The sequence below is a fragment of the Mytilus galloprovincialis genome, chromosome 8 (assembly GCF_965363235.1).
Source record: "Mytilus galloprovincialis chromosome 8, xbMytGall1.hap1.1, whole genome shotgun sequence".
In the NCBI taxonomy this organism is placed as follows: Eukaryota; Metazoa; Mollusca; class Bivalvia; order Mytilida; family Mytilidae; genus Mytilus; species Mytilus galloprovincialis.
In genome coordinates, this window is record NC_134845.1 from 51,002,474 (window position 1) to 51,029,878 (window position 27,405).

A 27,405-nucleotide genomic window follows, 5' to 3' on the forward strand; every position below is an offset into this window, starting at 1 on the left:
ACTAGCAAGTTTGTCTATTAAAGCGTCAATTTAGTCATCGTCACCAATCACATCGGTGAAAAGTAAGTCAAGAATAGTCTCCCAGTTTTTCACAATTCTTTAATATGTTACCACGATTATGATTTTTAAAATACTTATTTTGACTTTTGATATTTTCTAAGAACGACCAAAGGACTGTTACCGTTTAAAACGGAAACAAATGATGTGTTCACTTCCGCAATAGTTGGTTCTATCATATAAAATTGAGAATGGAATATATATAGACATTGCAGGTGAAGATTACTTTGTGGAAAAAAGTCCGCAGATATTCTTCGCTGCTCACGTCATCAAGCACACATATTTTTGCATTAGTCTTTCAGACAAAATACTTTTAAATATAAAATAAGAAGATGTGGCCGGATTGCAAATGAAACAACTCTCCACATGAGACCAAAACGACACAGAAATTAACAACACTATTGGTCACCGTACGGCCTTCAACAATGTGCAAAGACAATACCAAAGGAAATTTTAAACGGTTAAAGAAAAGTACAAAGCGCTTATCATAGCTCCGAAATACCTTTTCATATATGACAGTGTAAATATGCAATGTTAACTGTAAAAAGTGAGTTTCTTTTTCCGGAAAAATACAGAATTATTAAACTTTTTCTTCAGATGCTATCTCTTGATCTTGATGGTAAGCGTTTGTCAAAGTTTCATAACAATCAATTTAGGTTTAAAAATTTACCAGGAAACAAATTCAATCCCTGACTGTCTGTGAAAGTTTACTGTTACAACTAAGTTCATTTATCAGAAAAATACTGAATATGAAAAAAACAAATATATATTCAAAAGTTTGCTTCAGACATTATGTCTCAATTATAAAAACGCTTCTGCCACCGTTCATAAAATTCTATTAAGGTTTGACAAGTTATCGAAATTCTCATGGAGACCAACTGTGCAACACTTATTGGCGACCTGTTTCTGCATTGTTATGAGTTACAATTTATGACTAAAATCAGCAAAGAACCATCGAAACAACATCTGATTCGAAAATTTCATAACACTTTTAGATATTTAGATGATATATTGGCTCTCAATAAAGACGACTTCAGTATGTATACCAAAGAGATTTATCCTGCCAAACTGACTTTAAATAAAGCCAATACTAATAACGAACACTGCCCTTTCCTGAATATCTATATATATCTTAAACGGCAAGCTTAAAATCAAAATTTATGATAAATGAGATGATATTTCATTTCCTATGTTAAATTGTCCATTTAAGATGGTGACGTTCCCTTGTCACCATCTTATGGTGTTTATATATCTCAACTTGTTTGATTCGTTCGTATTTAAAATAATGTATTTGATTTCAACGAAAGAAATCTCTGTATGAAAAAATATTATACCAGGGTTTTCAAAGGCGATATTACAAACTAGTCAAAACGTTTACCAAATTTTAACATTGGTATAAGGACATCATTCGTAAATATAAATCAACATGCATACATCTTATACGTTCCAGTATTTCGCATCAAATATTTTATGATGATATAGGTTTATTGCATTAATATTGGGGAATATTGTCCCGAGTAGAATATATTGCACGAGCTGCGAGTGCAATATATGTTCTACGAGGGACAACATTCCCCAATATTGATCAATATTCATGCAATAACCCTTTTATTGTATAGCAATATAATATTTGAAAGTAAAAGGGCATACGATACAGTTACAGGGGAGGTAATGACGTTGCTAATGTAAAATGTTATTTTCGCGACGTCAAACTGTGACATATCGGGAAAAGATGCATTTTTCGACCGATTTTTATCATTCAAACTGATTTAATTTGAAAACGAGTGCATGGACCCCTATTTTTCAAAACGGCATTTTGTTTCATATTGCAGGGAGATTATGTGGACCAAATTTCACAAAATTGTAAATAGTGCATTTTTTTTTAATTTTGGTAAATATACAGCAAAAAATGACGTTTTTTTCTCAATTCATGACCATTTGATAAATATGAGTTATTCTGAATAAAAAATGCATAAATTTTTATGATACTTATAAAATACAGAAATTACAAATTATTTAACAAAAACCAATTTGAGTTTATCTTTTAAAATAAAAAAGTTATGTCTTTCTTTCGAAAGGAAAAATTCGGCCACAAATCCGAATTTTGAGCAAATATACAAAATTTCGACCTCATTTAACTCAAAAAGTAGCACATGAAGGCTTATTTTTTATTCCATATTTGATTAAATCAGGCAAAAAATTACGGGGCGCCGAATGGGACTATGGTGGTTTTGTACAAAATTCAATTCTGTCATAACAAAATCATTTTTGTCTTACAAAACTATGTGATACAGACTTGTTTTATGAGAACTTCAATTTTGTGATGACAAAATTCATTTTTGTAGACAAAATTTGTTTTTGTCATGACAAAAGTCAATTTTGTTCAAAAAGGTATGCAAATATAAACTTTTTTGCATACACAATTGACTTTTGTTACCTGATATGGAAATTAAAACACAAAAGTCAATAGTGTGAGACAAAATTCAATTTTGTGAGACAAAATTTGACTTTTGTGAGACAAAATTTACTTTTGTGAGACAAAATTGACTTTTGTGAGACAAATTGACTTTTGTGAGACAAAATTGACTTTTGTGAGACAAAATTCAATTTTGTGAGACAAAAGTCAATTTTGTCTCACTAAAGTCAATTTTGTCTCACAAAAGTCAATTTTGTATGCAAATTTGTTTAGTTTGGATTCTGTGAACTAATTTGCATACAAAATCGACTTTTGTGACACAAAATTGACTTTTGTGAGACAAAACTCAATTTTGTTAGACAAAATTCAATTTTGTCAATTTTGTCTCACAAAAGTCAATTTTGTCTCACAAATGTCAATTTTGTCTTACAAAAGTCAATTTTGTCTCTCAAAAGTCGATTTTGTGTCACAAAAGTCAATTTTGTTTCACAAAAGTCAATTTTGTGTTACAAAAGTCAGTTTTGTGTCACAAAAGTCGATTTTGTATGCAAATTAGTTCACAGAATCCAAACCAAACAAATTTGCATACAAAATTGACTTTTGTGAGACAAAATTCAATTTTGTCAATTTTGTCTCACAAAAGTCAATTTTGTCTCACAAATGCCAATTTTGTCTTACAAAAGTCAATTTTGTGTCACAAAAGTCGATTTTGTATGCAAATTAGTTCACAGTATCCAAGCTAATCAAATTTGCGTACAAAATTGACTTTATTCGCCCAATTTTCAAATTAGGAAACAAAAGTAAAGTCTGTGTTACAAAAATGAATTTTGTCATGACAAAAGTAACTTTTGTCCACTGAAAGATAATTTTGTATGACAAAATCTTAAATTTGTAGTATGCTACAAATTTTGTTAAACTGAACTCATTTTTGTTGAACAAAACTCACTTTTGTCCGTACAAAATTGAATTTCGAGTACAAAATCACAAGAGACCCATTCGGCGTCCTGTAAAAAGCCTATATGGAAATTTTCATTAAACTGTAAATACGGGATCAAAACTGTATCGTATGCTCTTAATCGTTGATGACGTCATGAATTTTGAAGATTTATTGCACTAGTGTAATATTATACCAAAAGTATAAAAAAAGTACAAAATTGCCGTCGGCCTCAGTGAATATCATTTTTTCAAAAGTCAATAAAACCCCATATTTACCTCATCAAAAGACAGTAATTGTTTTATTCCATAGTCCGAGAGAAGAAAATGTATCTAATGACAAACATATACCATTTTTTTTTTTACATGAAACATTTTACCATAACGTTGCATGTAAAAGCGCGTGACGTTTAGCGCGGTGAATAACACTTTCTCAGGTGAATATGCTTTTTTATTCAAAATCCAATTCATGTAGAGAAACCTACTAAAATAATACCAATATGGAATAATATAGGGTTATTGCATGAATATTGGGGAATATTGTCCCGAGTAGAATTTTATATTGCACGAGCTTGCGAGTGCAATATATGTTCTACGAGGGACAATATTCCCCAATATTCATGCAATAACCCTTTTATTGTATAGCAATATAATATTGAAAGTGAAAAATGGTTTAAACTAAGATTTTGTCATTGATGACGTCATGGATTTTGAAGATTTATTGCACTAGTGCAATATTAGAATTTATTGCACGCTAACTTTTGGTTACTTTCTGTGGGAAATATTATATTGCTATGCAATAATATTCTTTACTTAGCACAAACATGTTGGCATTCACCTCAAAAGCTTAACAAAAACTTTAAACAGACTTATTTGGAAAGGATATAGTTATGATAGCTGTTTTCAGGTCATTAAAGATAACATATTTTGGTATTAATATTGATTCAATCATAGGGTCTTTGTATTTGAAATAAACAGATTTATTTTAAAACCAGCTGTTCTCATATATTTTAGGATGGTATGATACTAAACCCCTCACAGGAGGGATTGTACTTAATTTTAATATGATAAAGACATAATCTTTCAATCAGTTTAATTGAGGTCTGAAGCTGGCATGCCAGTAACTGCTTAATAGTTAATTTTATTTTGCTTAGTTTCTTTTTTGACCAATTCTGACATAGGATTCGGACTTTTCTTAAATCTCTTAAACTGATTTTTACTGTGCGTATTGCCATGTGTTTCTTTACTCTACATTAGATCCAGGGGAGGGTTGAGATCTTACAAAACATATTTAACCCGGCCCGCCACACTATCTCAAGTCAGGAGCCTCTGGTATTTGTAGGTCTTGAATGTTTTCTTAAATCTTAATTCATTTATATGTTTTGGATTTAAATGTGGCGTTCATTTTTTCTCTAAACTAGTACACAATTTAATTAAGGGGCCGGTTTAGAAACACCTCCGGGTGCTAGATTTTCCCGCTGCGTTGAAGACTCATGTGACTGTTTCTGCTCTTTGGTTGGGTTGTTGTCTCTTTGAAATATTCCCCATTCCCATTCTCAATTTTATTGAAAGCGTACTAGTACTTGATTTATAAGTGACAAACTATAACCACAGACTGTATCTATACAAATCTGAGTGAAATTATCGAAAATTTGAAGAAAGTTATTTTGGAAACTTTCCTCTGCATGGATACTATCATTTGGTCATAAACAAGATTTTCATCATATACAATTCTATATTGGTTTGAAAAAGTTCTTGGTGACTTAAACTTTAAACTTAGACTAGTTTTAAATGTAAACTCTAAATAACGAACCCGTTTATCGATGAAATACGAAAAAATTAAAATAAACATGTTCAAAATTGCTCAGAATACTGTCTATTGGTTATAAATTCAATGAATGTTTGACATATTGACGAGGGAACTGGTTTTATTCTTTACCGCTGACTAGTCTTAAACAGACGAAATGTGCGCGAGTTGAACTTGGAAGTTCTGACCATATTAATCAATTTGGCAGTCTCTATTTATAATGCTGACCCTTGTTCGCACAATGTTTCCTTTACTTTATAAAATGTAAAAGCTTGGTAGATTTTATAAAATCAAAGGAAACATTGTGCAAACAAGGGTCAGATTTATCAAAAGAGACTTCCCAATTGATAAATATGGTCACAACTTCAACCAGATTGGTCACCTCAGTAAATGTACCTCGATAAGTACAACATAATGCCCCTTGTCGCAAACCCTTCTCCTTGTTCCCTTGCCCGCCAATTGTAAACACACTTGATACATATGTCATGTGAATACTTCGTTTTTAATTGTTTCAATTGCATAATATTATATATGACCACTTAATTGGTAAGAATCTTTCAGCTAGTGAGAACAGAAAATTTTCTATTATGATCTTATTTCACTAATGTGTGTCTGAAATTAACTTACAGACGTCTGTGCAACAGAGATGGACTGGATTGTATCATATCTTGTCTTTTATTGTTTCACCAGACAAGTAACAGGTATTGTAATAATTTAAATGTTTTGTATACGAATGAAGTGAATCATCTTTTTAATCGCTCTGTGTCGACACAGGAAAATAAAGTTTTTGGGAACTATTTGAAACAACCTCAAAATATGAAAACAATGCCTTTACATTAGATGTACAAATCAATCATACGAGATCACCAATCATGGTATAGTGTCGTAATTATTATCTTAAAGTGGTGAAATTGATAACTTTCAGCCGATTTCCATCCATATTTCGTTTTTTTTTTAATATTGGGCAATATTCAAGATATTCTTTACAATAAATGTACCTTTCATATTTTCCATCTGATCTAGAAATAGTTATAATTTTGTACGTTCATAATTTTCGATCCCCCAAAAGCAATATTGATACAGATAAAGGCAACAAGTTTCAAGTTTTTATTTCTCAAGAGGGTATGGCACAGTAGTATACCAATGTTCAACAGTTATAAACAGATCAATCGAAAAAAAATACCGGGTTACAAACTAAATACGAGGGAAACACATGGAATATATGACGAACATTTATACTTATTTCGTAATGGTTTGTAGTCGTGCTACATTTGTTACTCGTCATATGTGAAATTATTATTTTTCTTTTACAATTATTTATGAGTTTTATTTTTGTTATTAGATTGGATAAAAACCAAGCAGCAATATTAACTCCATACAAATGATTAGGGACCACAATTTTCATCTGGACCAATTTTCTTTCAGGTTTAATTCAAGGTTGGCACCAGAAAATACGTTAAAACCAGATGCCGGCCGTGTTTATTGTTTTTATATTCTGATTTTTTTTTAAACTTTGTGTTCTGGTGTTATACAATGTGTTGAAATGAACCTTTTTTATAAGAATTATTGAAATATAAGGAGGAAAGTAATCAGTAAACATTTGATTATGAGGATTTAAAATTATTATCTTACTGAAATATTGCAAAACATCTGTGTATAAAAGAAATAAAGATAAATAGTGAAAACACAGACTTACATATGCGCAACATATGCGCAATAGTCTTTTGCACTTGTATATTTTTTGTGTTATTAGGAATTTCTTAGACAACACAATGTATTTATGAAAATCATACCTGTCCCCTATTCCGTGTATTCCCCAAAGTTTATTTTTCTATGTGGGTTTGGCTAATATCTTATTTGTGCTGACATCTTTTTCTGTATAAATCACAGGCTTACTGATTAGATATACTAGGTACATTGAACTGCTCTTAGCTATACAACAAGAATGTCACGTCCACATATATACAATATCCGGTACTACAACACGGGACTTGTTCGTCTTATAAGTGTATGCCATGTTAACTATTTTACACAATTATATGTACATAATGTTTGCATCGAAAATTAATTGAAGTGCGAGTTTCAAAACAGACCCCGTCGGAAACATCGCAATTTATCCCCCTGTGTCTAAGTAATAAAAGTACATTGTTTTTAAAGACGAGCTACTTTTTTATTTATAAAATGAATATCTTTAATTTCATTCTAATTTAATCGTGTTGTTTTGCAGCTTTAACTGTTGCTAGAGCTTTAGAAACAAAATGTACTGTAAATTTTAAAGGAAACTGAAATAAATGTAACCCGTATGGAAAAAAGTCTTTCACAAATGATTTATCCTGTCAAATGTCATATGCTACTGTTACTGGTTGTATTAACAGTGTAATTAAGAATCAAATATCTGCAATGTGTTCCTTATAACAGAACACAGTGTATACCTTCCATTTATAATTTAAGAAGCTATGCAGTCCTTAGATGTGAAATTTATATTTGTCATTTAAATATTAGTACAACAACATTATTTATTAAAGCCCTTTCGACCAACAAATGGAAGACTTTTGGTAACTTTTTCCTTTTTTCATTTTTACAAAGATGACACAGACATTCTTAATACGAGTATGAACACTGCATATTCATGATTGAATTCCAGTGATGTAATTTTGAAAGACAGCCAGAGAGTAATTGAAGTAAGGCACACCGACCAGTCGGCCTGGGCCTATAAACGAATCCGATCTTATGAATTTGAACCATCATACATGTAGCTAAATATTACCCCTACCCAAAGAAATGGTTGAAGCAGAAAAAGTCATGCAAACCAAATCTTTTATATCTTTCAATTTCATAAACAGAAATCTTAACTTTAAAATTGTACTGGAAATCGTGTACTTAAGTCTGGGGAAGCTTAAAAAGTTTCCCTTTACGTATTTAAATCTTATTCTACCAATAGAAAACCAAAAAATTATGATTTGTCTATTGTTTACATAAAAGATTTACATATAAAGTATAATTATGGTTTTCCAGATGCATCCCAAGTAAGACTTGTTGATGGAAAATCCGTTTACGAAAATGGAGTTGATGTCTATGAGGGACGGTTGGAGGTATTTTACAATCACGAATGGGGCAATGTCTGCGATGATGCCTTCAATCAGTCGTCAGCTAGAGTGGTTTGTAGAATGTTGGGATTTGAAGGGTTAGTATCAATACAATCTCTATCATTTATTTCATATACTAGTATACTAGACAGAAATGTCTTTTGATGTAATTATAAAAAAGTAAAATACCAAAAAATACTGAACTCTGAGGAAAATTCAAAAAGGAAAGTAGGGTATCACCAGTACATAAGTCAACACCTCTGTTATAAGTAAACTGTATACAAAACCATGAATTTTTGAAATACCAAGGCTTTAATCTCAGGAATAGATAACTTTAGTTGTATTTTGCAAAACTTTCAGGAATTTTTAGTCTTCAATGCTCTTCAAGTTCGTGCTTTATTTGTCCTTTTTAACTTTCTTCGAGTCTAGCTTCACCGATGAGTGATTTATAGACGAAACGTGCAATTTGCGCAATAACAACGTCTCAATCTTGGTATGACGAGTTCATTTCAAGATCTTTCAAAATACCGCAATTTCATGTTTTATACAATTGCATTTATACCTGAAGAATTCTAAATTCTTTAAAAAGAAGTGAAAGTCATTCTCGGGAATTTTCTAAACAAGTATATCTTTTTTTCTGTGGGATTTCCTACGAACTGTAACAAGTGTTTTATCAAACTTATATGCCGTCTTTGTATGATAAATCGTTGATTGAGGCGAGTTAGAAGAGGTGATATGTCTGAATCAGTTAAAAACATTTTGATATTCTCCTTCGAATATGACCAAAATAATTGTAGAAAATCTTTACTTCTTTGGCTAACTTGATAGACCTTATGCAACAAAACACAATTTAAGATGCACATATTTCAAGGAATAAATTAAAGATTTTGTTAATTTTAAAATTGTTGCGTGCATCAATTATTTCAAATTAGCGGGACGGCTGCAGTGCAGGCGATTTGGTGTCACGATATCACAGTAGCATGGGTTCGAATCCCGGCGAGGGAAGAACAAAAAATTTGCGAAAGCAAATTTACAGATCTAACATTGTTGGGTTGATGTTTAGACGAGTTATATATATATCAAATATCAAAATTCGAGAAAAATTCACCCAATCGCATTTGTTCGCATCAATAAAATCATCGCAATAGGTATGCTTAAATGTTGAAATGTACAAAGTATATAAAATGAAAGCCCATAAAATAAAGAGGGATTATAATGAAGTTTAATTGACAGTATCAACTTCATCGATTATAAATTAAATTACATACATATATAAGCATAGATTAAAATTGAGAATGGAACTGGGGAATGTTTCAAAGAGACAACAACCCGACCAAAGAGCAGACAACAGCCGAAGGCCACCAATGGGTTGTCAATGCAGCGAGAAATTACCGCACCCAGTAGCGTTCTCTAGCTGCCCCCTAAACAAAAATGTATACTAGTTAAGTGTAATGGATGTCATAATAGACTCCGAAACATACACAATAATCTAAAATTCAAAATCACACAAGACTAACAAATGTCAAAGACTCCTGACTTGGGACAGGTGCAAAAGGGCGGCGAGGTTAATTTTTTTTTAGATTCCAACCCTCCTCATATACCTCTAGCCATGGTAGAAAAAACAAACACACAACAATACGCACAGCAAAACTCAAAGGACTACTAGCAGTTACTGACATTCCAGCTCCGGACCTCAAATAAACTGATTGAAATATCATGTCTCCATCAATATTGATTACAATCCCTCCCGTTAAGGGTTTGGTATTACACCATAAAATATATTTTGTTTGGATGTATTAACAATTTCCCTGAACGTAATAAAATAACTTTTTTTTTTGTGATTATGTTTTTTTCCTTCTGTTGTACAAAATACCAGTTTAAGATGTTCATATAAAATAAAGTCCTCATTCGTTTAGGATCTACCGCTCGATCGAGTGCGAGTGGTCGTAGGTTCATATTGGCAAGTTGGATGTATGAAATAAACATAATGTTTTAAATTATAATCCTGGTACCTTTGATAACTATTTGAAGGTCATCTTTTATTTGTACTGTATGTCTTTGTTTTCCAGTAATGCGAAGGTGCAACTCAATTATCGTTATGGACGTAGGTCAATAACTCTTGACGATGTTACATGTATTGGAACTGAACAGGACATAATGGACTGTAAACATACAACCTGGGGAATTCATGACTGCGATCATTCGGAGGATGTAGGCGTTCGATGTGGTAAAATTTTATTTGCCTCTATGTCTTTTCGTTAAAACATTGACAAATAAGTCTTTTATTTTAATTGAAAAAGGAAGGGTATATCTCATTCTAATTCACATCTATTCGTAATGGGAAGGCCTAGAGTATCATTAAAACTAGCAAAACGTGTCATCTTTGGATATATCTTCGCCATTATAATAGATCTCATTGAATCGATAGATAAAAATTGTTGGTCGTCAAAATTATTTTACAGAACAGATGTGGAGGATGAGGCGGTTTAAAGAAGACGTTGTACTTGAGTTTTTCATAGATAAATCCTATGTGCAGGTGTGTAACACAAATGTTGCTGACGAAAAGTTTTGCCAAATGCTTGGTTTTGAAAGGTATTTAACATTAATCAAATTATCTGAATTAATGGGGAAATAGGTCGGGTAATGAGAACATATTGCCATGAAATATAAAAATTAAATTAAAAAAAAAAGAACACCGTTTTTTTGCATCTCCCCTTCACACATATATATATATATATATATATATATATATATATATATATATATATATATGACCTGTTCGAAATAATTTTCATTGTGTTATTTAAATTCAAGTAAACGAAATATGGCATGCCTAACATGTTAATTTCATATCGCAGATATTTCGGCACACGAAAGTGTCAGTCACTTTTCAAAATGTGAAAAAAAGAATTAACGCGACGGTACCGAAATTGTACATATTTTTACGTTTTTAGCTCACCTGGTCGAAAAATCAGATTTTCTCATCATTTGGCGTCAATCGTCCACCGTTCTTCATCTTCCTTCGTCGTCCTTTAACTTTTACAAAAATCTTTTCCTCTGAAACAACTGGGCCAAATTAAACCACACTTGGCCTGAATCATCATTAGGGTATCTAGTTTAAAAATGTATACATCGGATAGGGAAATAAATCATTTTGGTGTGTAGTGTTGTTTCAGATGCACAAATGTGTAACGTAACGGTACCCAAATTGCACCGAGTACCCAAATTGTACCTATTTAGCAAAAATAGCAGCGGAAATCTTACAAGATTCCTAGAGACTAAACAATTTGTATTTTTTTTTATTTGATACTATGCACATCTGTCAACATAGGTAAAACTATTTAGATATGCACAAAACGTTCACAGTATTATCAACAGATGAAGTGTTAACTGAAAAAGCAAAATGTACTGTTAACTGAAAAAGCAAAATGTACCGAAACGTCGCTATGCGACATCATCAAAACGTCATCGTTTTAAAATGAGAAAATACAATATGTTACAAGTATCCATTTAAAACAAAATGAAGAGTAAGCATGGACTTGTATCCAATTGCTTAAAATATTTGAAGAAATTAAACAAATGCTTTGTTATCAGACTTTTGACGATGCGAATTTAAGCATGGATGCAATTTGGGTACTCCTTATTTTAGAATCATTGATGGTTTGGAGGTAAGTTTAGACCAATTTTTCTATGGTTCCATATGGATTAAAAATCAAAGTGGTGTACCTATATAATAAAGAAGGATACGGCTACTAAGTAAACACAGAATTGACATTTTTGTCTTAATCATAAAAAACTTAGGTGAAACAATTCTCAAAATAGGTGCAATTTGGGTACCGTCACGTTAAATTGCAACTTCAACTACGGATGTAATAAAACGTTATATGAGTTGTTAGTGAGATAATTTATTAAAACGTTTCAGCAAAGATTTTTCCATCAATGTCATTTCTGCCACCCAGAAAGGTCGACGATTTATGGATATGAAGTGTAATAGAAACGAAGGTCTAATATCACAGTGTCCAAGAACGATTCATTTAATGGGTGATTGCAAGGCTAGGTCGAAAGCTTTTAGATGTGAGATAAATTATATTTCTATAATGGAGTTATGAGAAATTCTGCTGCCTATAATCTTCCAATTATAGTTAATTCACCTTAACTTAATTTCTGTTCAACTATAAATAAAACGTTACTTCATCTGTTCAGAAAACTATACAATTGCATACAATCATTGTAAAATTATGTTGTATTAACCTCTATTTTGATCAGATAAGTCATCATGTGTTATGATTAATATTCCACAAAAGAAAGAGTTGCATGTAAACAGTCAATCGCCCGGTAGAAATAGAACCACAAACGCCAAACTATACCATTTAAAATGTATATGATTACACAAACAAATGTGTTCTAAATGACATTGTTGTCTGATTATTAATGTCAAACGAAATTTGCATCAATATATTGCAATTTTATTGATTATGTCCCCTTAGTATTACATACTCATCAACATCCAGTGTATCGAATACTTAAATATTTTTGGAAAAAAACATTTGAACGTGTAGCATTTTACTGGCTATTGGAAACAACAAATCAAAGCTTTCTGATATTTGTTATATGGAATCCTCTCAACATGCTGTACCGTTTTAACATGCTATACCGTGTGATGCGTCATGATTAATATATCATCAACTTCCTAGGTCTTCCTATTTATCAGATTACCGATAAACTAAAGCGGGAATATCGACAGTGAAAAAGAGCTTACAACTGTTAATGTTGTCATACAATTGTATTTAGGTATAATGAAATTACTACTAAAAGGTTGATTCAAACTCAAATGATTATTTCCTTTAGTATATATCGTACCTTTCAGGCTTTGGACAGAGACTGACACACGGTGATACACCTTACAATGGACGATTAGAGCTTTCCCATGATGGACAGTGGGGACCTGTTTGTGATGATGGTTTTGGCGATGATCAGGCATCTGTAGTCTGCAGATATTTAGAACTATCTTGGTCAGTTAAGATTTTGTTTCTCATAAAAACCACTAAAATGTATTAAAAGAATGTCTTGAAGTAATTTTGAAGACGTAGATCTGATAATGTAATTATAACAAGTTGAGTATACTCTAGCAAATTGAATTTGGTGGAATCAACTTCGATGATTCTTAAACACAGTTAAAATTGTTATAGATATTGTTGTGGTTATAATTGTGTTTTCATACCAAAACATTTATAAATGAGGATCTTTAACACCACTTTTTTTTATAATAATCTAAAAAATAGCAAGATCGATTCATTTACAACATGTAGAAATAGTAAAATAATCCACAAATACCATCCCAAAAGCATTTGGTTAGGCAATAACTCAACTTAGATGCGCAAAAGGGTTAGCAACTACGCCTCTCTAGTTGCAACGTTGCGATGCCAATGTCAAATACAAATCCTGTACTAATTAAAGGTTTCATAACGAATGATAATTGGATATCGATTGATATCAAAAGCTATTTAATTTCAACACAATTATTACGAGCCTATGGCGAGAGTATCATAACTATCTAAATATAATAACGAGTTAACTTTCATGTAATAAAAATACATGTATTTACCCAAAAACCTTAGATTTAGATTTTCTGTTCTTTTTTAAACTTATTATTATTTATATTATACCGTTTATAGAAGGAATCAAAATATCAACTTTATGTTCTTCTCTCGTTTTTGCTGATGTACTATGGACTTTTGCCAATAAAAACATTACAAAAACAAATATAATAACGAGAGTTAATAAACAGCAATATGTGTTATAAACAGAACATTCCGTGAATCGTTGATCTACATACAAAATGATGTCATATATCCTGTCCCGGTGTCAAACCTTATTATCTGACATTTAAACAAACAGAAGATGTCAAGTAGAAAAGTGTGATTGTTGCAAGAAATAGTTAAAAGGCCAAAACCATAAGCAAATTCACAATCGACGATAAAATTAACGAAAAAAAAAATTAACCCTGTTAATTGGATCTATCTGGCCAAGAACTTTATTTCTTCTGTTATACTTGTCCTTTCAACAATTCAGGAATGGACGTTTTTCCTACGAGTTTAAAGATCGGAGTGACGGTTCAAATTATCTATTGGACGACATTGACTGTACTGGAAGAGAGACAAGTATATTAAAATGCAGACACACGTCCTGGAATTCTCACAACTGTGACATTAAACACAGAGAAGATGTTGGGATTCAATGTAAGAACACACATTTGTTTAACCCCGCCGCAATTTTGCGCCTGTCCCAAGTCAGGAGCCTCTGGCCTTTGTTAGTCTTGTATGATTTTAAATTTTAGTTTCTTGTGTATAATTCGGAGTTTAGTATGACGTCCATTATCACTGTACTATTATGCATATTTTAGGGGCCAGCTGAAGGACACCTACGGGTGCGGGAATTCTCGCTACATTGAAGACCCATTGGTTGCCTTCGGCTGTTGTTTGCTCTATGGTCGGGTGGTTGTCGCTTTGACATATTCACCATTTCCTTTCTCAATTTTATTGTTATCAATTTACGGACAAGAAATACACCATGTTCATGCAATAGATTATTTAGAATCGTCTATTATCTACATTGTACATATTTTGTGTTTAAATCATATAGCTTAAATTAAATGAAATTTTCTCATTAAATCATGTAGATTTAGAAAGATGTGGCGTGATTACCAATGAGACAACTCGCCATCCAAATAATAATTTATAATATTAAACCATTATAGGTCAATGTACGGCCTTCAACACGGAGCCCCTTGGCTCACACCGAACAACAAGCTATAAAGGGCCCCAAAATTACTAGTGTAAAACCATTCAAACAGGAAAACCAACGGTCCAATCTATATAAAAAACCAGAAACGAGAAACACTTATAAATTACATAAGCAAACGACATCAGATTCCTGACTAAGAACAGTTGCAAACATTGTTGATTTTAATGAAATTTTCTAAATTTTCCACATGAAACGACATCGGAAAAAACCAAAGTTAAACCTGCAGACTTGGTTCATTTTATATATTGGTTTCTAGAAAATAAACTATAGGAGTATTCATCATAGATACTGAACTCAATAAAGAACAGAATTATATTTGACAGTCGTATGCACACTTATACTACATAAATTTTCAAGGATCCAAATGATTTAAAATAATTGTTGTATATCTTAAAGAGATAAGTTCACGTACTACTGACAAAGACCCTAACACTATCTTTTTTTTTGTGAAAACAATATACTACATGTATTAACTAATCGGTACTGGAATAAAGTATTGCCAATTCATTTTAAAACCTAAAATATAATCAAGCGAATAGTAGGAAAACATTTCGAATATGTTTCTTAGACTAGTAAGGGTACATATAGTGCATAAGTATTAATACGAACACTGTCAATTGCTAATTATCATGTTTAAGAAAAGAAAAGATAAAACTGTGTCTCTTTCGACACCATATATTTGAAACGTTTGGTAAAATAGGGACGAAAGATACCATAGGGACAGTCAAACTCATAAATTGGCAAGCTTTCTGTTTAACAGACAGTAGGCTTACCTTTTGGAGAAATACACATTCCTCTACCCTTTGACTTAATACAGAGGTTATTCAGGAAATGAATTACTCCTAAATTAAGCTTTGCCCTAGTTAGTTTGGTTATCTTTCTCACTAAATAAGCCGAGATTTTGTTATCATTCTAATTGCATCCATATTATGAGTTGGGTTTGCTTGAATAAAATCGTACGTGAGGGCCGGTTGAGAACTTCCCTAACGTGAAATAGGGAAGATTCAAATTTTCTAATGGTCAAATTCCAATTTTAAAATGCAACAATCTAGATACTCCTGCATTTGAGTACATTCCACACAATTGTTACGCTATTGGAAGTCTTGCGCATCTAATTATTGTCGATTAAATGATAAGGGAGGAATTTAGGCTCAGAAACTAGTCAACTAATGATTATAAACGGATGAGTACTAGTTAAAGATATATCCTATACAGTGATCATTATAAGATAATTCTGATGGCTTCTTTATTGCTGGTTTTGTCCTGGATATATGTGTTATATTCGTCTATAGACGTCAACAATGCTCTTCAACTTTGTACTTTGGCTTTATAAATATTTTGATATGAGCGTCACTGAGGAGTCTTATGTAGACGAAACGCGCGTCTGGCATACTAAATTATAATTCTGGTACCTTTGATTACTATATTCAATCAATTATAATCCAAAGATGAAAGAAGGGATTAGATATTCAACAAATAGAGATGGTAAACAAGATTATAATATCTTAAAGACCTCTTGATGTCTATGTTTCCTTTGGTTTCGCTTGGTTGCTCTTTAATTGATGTTTCACTACCCAGGTATATATATACGTTAACCGTTAATATTATATAGGCTCACCAGACGAAATGGCTCTTGCACTTGAAGGTGGCACAAAGCCTAATGAAGGAATAGCTAAGATTATGCTTGGTAAGCAGATTACCAATATATGCAGCTTAGGATTCGATACAAAAGATGCAACTGTCTTTTGTCGAGAATTAAACCGGAACTACCGGTAAGTCTCTAGTAATGTATGATGCTAATATTATATTACTTGAAATCAAGAACAAAAACTGTTTTCCTCCTCATACACAAAAATGGTCAAACATATAAATATATATGTAAAAATCGAAGTTCATTTTTTCGCAAGCCCTATTTTTCGAGTTTTTGTCTTATATTCTTTTTTTAAACAAGCTTGAAGCAAACTGGAATGACTGGGTCAATTGTAAACAAAACTTTACGACATGAGAGATACTTTCAGCTTCAAAATTGTGAACTTTCCATTTCTATGTAGCAACATTCCAACAGCGCATACATACAGAGTATATATTTCCCAATTGATACGATGTTCTCGGGCTTGATTTTCCTATCATGATTTCTTTGAAAGAGGGTTGCTGCTATTATTTAAGCTATTAATTTAAGAGTTCCAAAAGGTGAAGTTGAAATCATTTCTTGGTAACTTTTACGGACGCCATCACGAGTTGGTTGGCCGTTATGGAATATCCGTTTGACGGATGATATCGGATATGTTCCTTTACGTCGTAACTACAATCTAGTTCCCTTTCGACGAATTTGAACTACAGAACTAGACTATCATCCCCAGTTTTTGGCGGAGTTCTTGTTGCTTAGTCTTTATTTTTCTATGTTATGTCTTGCGTATTATTATTGGTTTGTTTGTCTATTTCTATGTAAACCATGGCGTTGTCAGAACTTTCGATATATGATATTAAATGTCCATCAGGTATCTTTCGCCACTCTTTTTAAACCCATGTGAATTTACTTTTGCATTATTGCAAACTATATAAGTAATTCAATGTACAATTGTATAAGCATCGGACACGGGTTTGGCAAGGCAACATCTGCCTAATCCTCTTGACTCTAGATGGAATTAATAATTTTTTAGGTATTCTTTTTTTTACAACTCTTCAACGTTTTCGGTTCTTAAACCTCCTTTGCTTTGAAATATTCGGCTTTCAACATTCCTGATGAAAGTTAAATCAATAAAGCGCTTAGGAAGCATGACTTTTATAACCCTTTTCATATTTATATTATATCTGTTTATTTCTTGAAGACATGTTGTAGTAGTATCAAAGCATACATACAATACATCATCAGACGATATATACCAAGAAATGTTCAACTGTACTGGAAATGAAACAAAGCTTGTACACTGTCCTCGTTATTCTGTTAGATGTCCAAGTGAATCGAAAGCAGCAATCGTCTGTGGTATAGTATATATTTTCATACCTTCACATGTTTTCTATATCTAAGTCGTTTAACTACCTGTCAACACTGAGTTTGTGAGTTCGAACCCCGCACTTGGCATGTGCGTTCTTCTCCAAACATACAATAAAATTTGCCTAGGATAGTTATGACTGGTAACTTCAATCAATAATGGTTGACCGCCACGATATATTCAATAGTCTATAATAATCAACACCAACATTCAATCAATTATTCCTCACATGTATTGATGACTACATGGAACCAAACAATTAATCACATAGAACTTTTAATTATTATATTCATAGACACAATTCGTCAGACAGTGAGAGAACAAAATAACATAACATAGATTAACGTTGGTGTTTAAAAATACATAAAATCTATTTTGATATGAGAACATTGAATAGTACAAGAGATTCAGAAGATACCAAAGTTGTATTCAAAGTAATGAGTCGATAACAAACTGACAAGATCTTTGGGTAAAACGAAATACGACCAAAAAAACACAGTGTACAATAAACAACAAAGAAATAAAGTCCAAACCACATTAAAAAAAAATTGGGAAGTGATCTAAGTGATATAGAAGGGGAAACACAAAGTGCTGCACATGTTAGTACATACCTGATGGTAAGCATGGTAAGGTTAATATTGGTAGGTAATAGTCGTGGAAAAGTTGATGGGATTGATTAAAACTAGAACATAAAAGTCATCATCCGAGTAAAACATATTCAATAACGGTCAACCAACTCTTGATGGATTCCATCACACATGTCAGATTGTCAAAGGGATGATTTCAAACACTCAATATTGAGTTAATGACTACTACGGTTAGGTATGGGGTTTTTCTCATTGGTGTAGGCCATACGGTTGTCTATAATTTCTTGCATCTACTTCATTTGAATCTTGTTGGTCTGCTGTCTACAATTTAGTGTTAGAATCATATATTTTTCATTGTAACAATGTATTTTATTGCTGAAACTAGAAAACTATCAAATTTTCATATATGGCATAATCCTTGACCAGACCAGTCCTAAATGTATAAATAAAAACGAGTTAAAAATGGTAAAAAAATAGTATATTTTCCGATGCAAGTGCAAGTGCTTATGGTTGTATTTCTAGTTGATACAATATTCAAACTTGCATTTCCATTGATAATTTCCTTCCTGCTTACACGTTTTTGAAGAAGGTTGTCTATCGTTTTTGCATGCATTTGTTGATATAACTGCTCACAAAACTAAAATGACACTATGAGGTCATTGAAGGACTTTGTTTATAAACAGGTGTTAATTTCTTTTTATGTCGCTAAATTTTGAATTTCCGATAAAAAAAAAACGAGAGGCAAGGATACTCAAGGAATATTTGACTTATTTGTTAAACCATTTTATATATTCCCAGATCCAACACCTTCTTCAGTGGAGTTAGAAGTACCATCCCCAATGATAGTTAATATATCTGTGAATATAACATGCTCTGCCATGGGCGGTAGTCCAGTGCCTGACATTTGGTGGAACTGTTGTAATAATGACAACGCTACACATGTGGTATTGTCTGAGAATCAGATATTGTCAGTTTTAGAATTTATGCCTTCCAGAGAGTGTAATGGAGAGACATGTACGTGTTTTGTTCATCATTCTGAGACGACCTTTCCTGAAATTCAAAAAGCAGAAAAACTTGTAGTGTATTGTAAGTTTTTAGATGGTTTATATATCTAAAATTCAAAATGAAAAATGCTATACATGTTGTAAGTTAAAAACAAAACAAAAACAAAAACAAGAACTATGGGTACAATGGCACGTAGATAATCTTCCTAGTATAACATTTGTCCTATAAATATATAACAGCGTAATTTTAATAATAAAAGATGTAGGGTAAAGGTCAATAAGCCAGCAGCCAAAAAAAATGAACCCTGCCCAAATTGATAGAAAACCAAAAATTGGGAACTTTGGAAATAAAGGTGGAGGGATAAAAAAAAACCATTTTCCTGTCCCCAATAACCTACATGTATGACTTATGATACTTTCGCTGAAATTCTCGAGTTATTCAGTATTTAACAAAATTCTTCAAAAACACTTTACATACTTTAAACTACGCTCTGAATGCCTGCGATTTCGCGGGTGTGTTCTAGTGTCATATAATTCAGGACAAGCGTTTACATGGTTAATACACGACAGATTTTTTCAATTCAGTATGAAAATATTATTGTAAAAACGCGATAGAAATACCCTACTGTAATAATATGATTTAACTGTGTTAATCATAAAAAGAAACTCGGTAACGACGAACAACTTGTATTTGATATTAGCACTATTTAACGCGACTTTACTTTATTTTTTTCTGTCTATATATTATGTTTGACGTTGTTCATCATCTCTATAACGTGTTATAGTATTCTTTTATTTGTCATATGAATATTATTTTCATTGTTTAGACTGGATTTTCTTGTTATATGCATTTCACGTGGCTCTGTACTTATACATCCCGTCGTTGTGTTATTGTGCTATTGTAAATATTTCTATTCTTGTCTTTTATTTTGCTAATGTGCTTTGTCTATATGCCTCTGAGTGTGTCTTTGTTACGTAGTTGTTTGTTTTTAAAGTGATTTAGATTTTAACACAACCTACATATGGTGTGGCTCTGTACTTATACATCCCATCCCGTCTTCTGTTATTTTTATTGTGGCATGGTAAATGTTTGTTGATCTATTTGTTTGTTTTTATGATAATTGGGATAATAACAGAATGTTGACTGCTGTACCTCTGATTTTGACATTTTTACCTTTTTTGTCTGTTTGTTTTATTCACACGTCTTTAAAAATGTCGGAATTTTATGCAACTGTTATACAAGTGACAGGTTTAGCTAGCTTTAAAACCATGTTTAATCCACCATTTACATGAATAAGAAAGTTCAGAAATATGACAGTTGTCCCTTCGTTTGATCTGTTTGAGCTTTTGATTTTGCCATTTTATTTTGGACTTCCCGTGTTGCATTTCCCCCGTAGTTCTGTGTTGTTTTTTTGTTATATCACTTTTTTTTAGTAATGCAAAATTATAAAACTTGTCAATTAATATTTTCTAAGAGAAAGAAGTGTTTTTTTTTCGAATAATTTTCGTTTCTATGTATAAAACAAACTTCACGTATCTTGACCCTTTCGCCGATGAGTCCCGGTTAACGGGGATTCACGTTTCAGACAGCTGACGATGAGTCCCGTTTTACAGGGATCGGAATACCTCTTTTATATTTTCCGCTCAAAACAGTGCAAACATGAGTTATCTTTCTTTGATGAATACCTGGATGAAAGTGTAAACATGGCGCTTCTGTTTGTTGAAAACCGTGTCAAAATCAGAGGAAATTTACGGAACATACAAGAATTTGAAATGAGGGAACATTTTTTTAAAAAGAAAATGGAAGAATTGAAGCCTAACTAGTATACTTTTTTGACATAAAATGTCGTTTTATGTACAAAACACTTGGAATGGACATCGTTCAGTGTGAGGAATTTGTACAGCCTCGTAAAATTTTTCAAAATTTTGCCGTTTTGGGTTAAAAAGTTACGATTTGGGGGTCAAAGAGCAGAATTTTGAGAATTTCATCTAGATAATGCCGAAAATTTGAAAATTTGAATATTTTATGAAGAAAAAATTATCAAAACATGAACAAAACTGTGAACATAGTGTTAGTGAATGATATTAATACACAAATAACTACAAACACGTTTTTATTGACATTTATTATGAAGATCTCCCACTTAAGTTATAGTAGCCAGGTTAGCCATCGTCTCAGAGTAGCTTCAGTCTGGGCAGCAATCGGTGAAAGGGTTAAAACATGTGGTTAGCTCTGAGGAAAGGAAGTAAATCACAGCATTTTACAGAATATCAAATACGGTGTAGAGTAAATTATAGTTCTATAGTGTACAAATAAAAACTTTCGAATCCCTGACGTTGTGCAAATTGGATTTCAAATAAACTCACATTAACTCCAAATGTATAGGGAATGGGAAAGTTTCTTTTATTATGTAATGTATTACACGTCAAACCGAATTGAAATTACCTTTAAGTTTCTCATAATAATTTGTTGTGTTAACAATATAGTGTTCATTTACTGAAGAGGAAAAATACGGACATCTTTTAAAAAAAACCCGCCAATTATTTAAAGTTGAAAAAAGTCTAATTCATGTACTAGTAATATATTTTTACATCAAACGCATAGATATAAGAAAAAACATATTAGTTTCATAGAAATGCGATTTTTTCTTCTAAATTTAAGATCCTGTAAGAGGTGATTTGAATGTAACAGTTCCAATTCTTATTGAACACCATCCAGACATTTTGACATGCGAGGTATCTGACGGAAATCCTTTGCCAGATATTTGGTGGACATGCAGCGGAATACCCTATGATAATGTTACATCGTATGTCACACACAATTCATCTACTTCGATCTTATATTTGACACCAACTGCTGATTTCCACAATAAAACGTGTAGCTGTATCGGGAGGCAAATTAACACAACGTTTGAAGAACTATCCAAACCAGCAGTGTTGCATGTATTATGTGAGTAATTTTTTTTTAAATGTTAAATATACAAGTATGGTGACTTATTATCACTAATATCCACGTTTTTGCATTCATAAAACATCGAAATCAATCAACTTGTCAGTATTGAATGATCTAACCTGAGAAAATTCCTAACATATTGATGTTGTAGTAGTATTAATACGTGATTGATTTTGTTACAGTTAGTTAAAAGTAAACACAAGCCCATTTCATGTCGCTTTGACGTCACTCGTCAATTAGCAGACAATGTGCTATGCTGTAGTCTTTTTTAATATTAACATTGCCATATATAGATGTTTGGGTAGCCATAAAACCAGGTTCAACCCACCATTTTTTCTTTCTTAAAAATTTCACTTCCAAGACCATTCTGTTTCAGTAATATTGCAATTGATGATATCAAATACTAGTAGTATGTTTCTACGTAAGTTGGCATTTGCTTTTGTTGGATTTCAGTGCTCCTGTTAACAATTGATGTGTTTACCTTGGTTTTACTTTGTGACAGAAATTTGTTTTGATTGATTCTATTGATGACTATTGAAAAATGGTAGGCTACTGCTGCATTTATTGAATAAATATAAGAAGATGTGGTATGAGTGCCAATGAGTCAACTCTCCATCATCTAATATAAAAAAGAAGATGTGGTATGATTGCCAATGAGACAACTATCCACAAAAGACCAAAATGACACAGACATTTACAACTATAGGTCACCGTACGGCCTTCAACAATGAGCAAAGCCCATACCGCATAGTCAGCTATACGCATGTTTAACTAAGAACAATTTTTGTTTTTAATTTTATATTTCTCTTACTTGTTTTGTATTTTAATAGAAGTGATAATTTGAAGATCAAGATTCGGCTGGTTCACGGATATTTTGTGGAAATCGCAAAAGTTTCCCTTTATTCATTTCATGTTTTGCACATGGATAAAAATATCGCCCTAATGCACATAGTTTTCTTAATTTTCTTTCTGTATTACAGATGCAGTAAATGAGATGACAGTGTCTTCCACTGATCTTTTTGCTGGACTCCGATCTTATCTTATTTGCCGGGTTGCTGGTGGTAATCCAAAACCAGATGCAAAATGGTTTTGTGATGACGAATTGCAAACATTTTTTGTAATTAGATCACCAGACGCCGTCTTAGCACTGATGTCATTTATTCCAACTGCAGATCATGAGGGCAAGCGATGTACATGTGTTGTAAGCCAGCCTGGAACAAATTTCAACGAACTGTCCCAATCATTGGTTCTTCGTGTAACACGTACGTGAGTTTGAACATTAATTTGTTTTGTGAAAACAAACTATATATTACCAATTAGCATGTCAACTAGTGTCATGTATTAATCTTATGCCATCATTTAATTAGGGTATCGGTTAAGAGGGTATATTGTTGTCAATATAATGGTGGTTTTTTTTGGCGACTGTCATACACGTGAGAGGTTAAGCTAGCTAAGGATTAATTCACTATTTACTACATAAGGAAAGGCCTGTATCAAGTCGGGAATATGACGGCTCTTTTCCATTCTTGTGATATGTTTGAGCTTTTTATTTTGCCATTTGATAAAGGACGTTCCGTTTTTAATTTCTTTGGAGTTCTGAATATTTGTATATTGCGTTGCTTAAAGTGTTTTTGTTTAAAACAACTTAATTCAGGACTAGAACATGACACCCATTTACAAAATAAAGGAAATGGATTTGATTGGTAACATGTATTCTGAATTCGTGAAATTTTATATAAGCTTTGGATTTTACATATTTTGGCCACGAGCATCACTGAAGAGACATGTATTGTCGAAATGCGCATTTGGTGCAGAAAAATTGGTACCGTTAATGTTATTGACAATGCACATGTGTATAAGACATTGGTTTGTAATTATTTCACTTCATTTAGATTAAAATTCCTCATTTGCTGTTCGAAAAAAATACCATAGTCTTACATATAATATTTGCCTCATGAATCGCTATCTTTATTAGAAATTAGATCCACAAAAAATATACAGATTTCATGTTAATGCTACTATAGAACATAGCCTTAATAATCCAAAACCATTTTGTGGTTACTCCTGCGTCTTGTTTCAATAATTCTTATTTTTCCAGATGACTCCATGACCCAAGGGGAATAAATCACAGAAAATGGAAGTAATCGTGGTCAAAGTTAAACTACCACAGATTGAATTTGTAATATAGTGGACAAGGATAATTTTATGTGAAAATTTGATTAATGTTATTTTAAATGTCAAAATGCTTTATGACAAAGGAGAAGGTTTAATAAGGCTATTAATAGTATGATACTAAACCCCTAACGGGAAGGATTGTGCCTGATATTCATATGATGAAATCATAATCTTTCAATCAGTTTAATTGAAGTCTGGAGCTGGGATGTCAGTTAACTGCTAGTAGTCTGTTGTTATTTATGTATTATTGATATTTTGTTTAATTTCTTTGGTTACATCTTCTGACCAGACTCGGGACTTCTCTTGAACTGAATTTTAATGTGCGTATTGTTATGCGTTTACTTTTCTACATTGGCTAGAGGTACATGTATAGGGGAGGGTTGAGATCTCATAAACATGTTCAACCCCACCGCATTTTTGCGCCTGTCCCAAGTCAGGAGCCTCTGGCCTTTGTTAGTCTTGTATTATTTTTGATTTTATTTTCTTGTGTACAATTTGAAGTTTAGTAAGGCGTTCATTATCACCGAACTACATGTAGTATATATTTGTTTAGGGGTCAGCTGAAGGACGCCTCCGGGTGTGGGAATTTCTCGCTACATTGAAGACCTGTTGGTGACCTTCTGCTGTTGTCTTTTATATGGTCGGGTTGTTGTCTCTCTGACACATTCCCCATTTCCATTCTCAATTTTATGTTCTTCACTTCTTGATTACTAAAAGAAAATGTTTTTATACATAAACCTTATCATAATTTATTATAACACCATCAGCGGTTCCCGACAGACCCGTGGTCAATTATATAAAAAGTATGTTTTTAAAATACCTTACAATTATAAAGCCTTGGTCACACCTCACCGGATAGAACAAACGGACGGCTAACGGATGAATAAAAAAGTTGTCTGTTGACAAAATTGTTATCCGTTGGGAGTGCATTGATGTACTGACCGAATAAAACAGACGTGTAACGAATGCACAACGGACACACGACGGATATGCAACATTCGAGAAACGGAAACGTACCGGACAGAACGGATGTCGAACGTCCATCCAACGGACGAGTACCGCATAAAACGGACACCTAACGGAAGCGTACCGGATAAAACGGATGAACAAGATATACGGAAATATTATAGGCGACAATAATAATACATGTAAATCGCATAAATATTCAAAATGTTTCTGTGTAACTGGTTTTGGTTTGTTCTTCAAAATGCCGCCAAAGGGCAGTGTCTGGCCTGAATAAGAGCTGATTGGTTGTGAAGACGTGCCCTTACTTTAAAATTGATTATGAATAATAAGAATTCATGAACCTTAAAAATCTAATTGGCATTTCTGACGCGAAATTTTCGATTTGGATTTATCCGTTTCAGATCCGGTCATCATCCGTCTCATCCTTTATACGTCCTGTAGAAGTCCGTTTCACATTCGTTCAACATCCGTTTTATCCGTTAGACGTCCGTTAGAGGTCCGTTGGTGAATTTAACTGCCAGACCTTCAACGGATGTATAACGGACACAAAACGGAAACGAAACGGACGATTACCGTACAAAGCGGATGGCTACCGGACGTTATAAGGACATTTCATCCGTTGGACGTCCATTCATGCTCAGAATTTTCCACCGGACAAAACCGACGTCGACGGATAAAACTAACAAACATGCAAAGGATTTGGACGGACGTCTGACGAATAATAACGTCCGTCCGTTCGTCCCGCTTATGGTTAAAGTTTTTTGTCGAGATAGTTTTTGATGAAGCTGAAGTCCAATCAACTTGTAACTTAGTACACTTGTTGCTTATGATATGATCTTCCAAATTATACTTTTGACCCCAATTTCACGGTCCACTGAACATAGAAAATGAAAGTGGGAGTTTCAGGTTAAAGTTTTCGGTCAAGGTAGTTTTTGATGAAGTTGAAGTCCAATCAAATTGAAACTTAGTACACATGTACCCTATGGTTTAATCTTTTTAATTTTAATGCCAAGTTAGATTTTTTACCCAATTTCACGGTCAATTGGACAAGGAAAATGATAGTGCGAGTGGGGGCATCCGTGAACTTTGGACACATTCTTGATTTATATAAAAACTGAGGTACTGGAACTATTGTGAGTTATTATATATACTTTTTCTGATGGTTAACATCAATAGATATATGTTTCAAATGCATTTGTTATTTGAATTTGCCTCACGTCAACTTATTGTATCTCATGCTATTTTTGAAACCCTGGTGAGGTTTTTTTTCTTTAATCTATTTCGATTCAAGAACTTTTCATTGCTTCAACTATGGAAATGTTTTATTTGTCGACACAAACAAAAAAGTAATATTGACATAACGAGGTTTTTATAAGGTTTAAAACCAGTTTGCACATATTGTTTTATGTGCGTATGTAAATTCATGAAGACGTTTGTACATTTTTTAAGCACGAAGTATAATGTCTTTGGCACAATAATCAAGCTGGCCCCTAAAAGAAATGTGCACCTGCTGAGTGAAAATGGACGTCAAACCAAACTCCAAAACACAATAATGAACTAAAAGCAAAAATACAAGACTTACAAAGACCAGAGTCTCCTGAATTTGGACAGGCGCAAAATTAGG

At 32.7% G+C, this 27,405-nt stretch overlaps 1 protein-coding gene across 1 annotated transcript in view; it reads left to right on the forward strand.

Annotated features, from left to right (window-relative positions):
- Positions 1-5,769: 5,769 nt before the first annotated feature.
- LOC143042159 (uncharacterized) overlaps positions 5,770-27,405 on the forward strand; it is a 43,828-nt gene continuing 22,192 nt past the window's right edge. The window contains exons 1-12 of the mRNA XM_076214423.1: positions 5,770-5,914; positions 8,229-8,397; positions 10,369-10,526; positions 10,762-10,891; positions 12,222-12,373; positions 13,167-13,311; positions 14,372-14,538; positions 16,716-16,875; positions 17,932-18,086; positions 19,482-19,769; positions 22,350-22,637; positions 23,621-23,902. Of these exons, the coding sequence (XP_076070538.1) occupies positions 5,860-5,914; positions 8,229-8,397; positions 10,369-10,526; positions 10,762-10,891; positions 12,222-12,373; positions 13,167-13,311; positions 14,372-14,538; positions 16,716-16,875; positions 17,932-18,086; positions 19,482-19,769; positions 22,350-22,637; positions 23,621-23,902 (2,149 nt within the window). The 5' untranslated portion in view covers positions 5,770-5,859. The remainder of the gene's footprint in view (positions 5,915-8,228; positions 8,398-10,368; positions 10,527-10,761; positions 10,892-12,221; positions 12,374-13,166; positions 13,312-14,371; positions 14,539-16,715; positions 16,876-17,931; positions 18,087-19,481; positions 19,770-22,349; positions 22,638-23,620; positions 23,903-27,405) is intronic.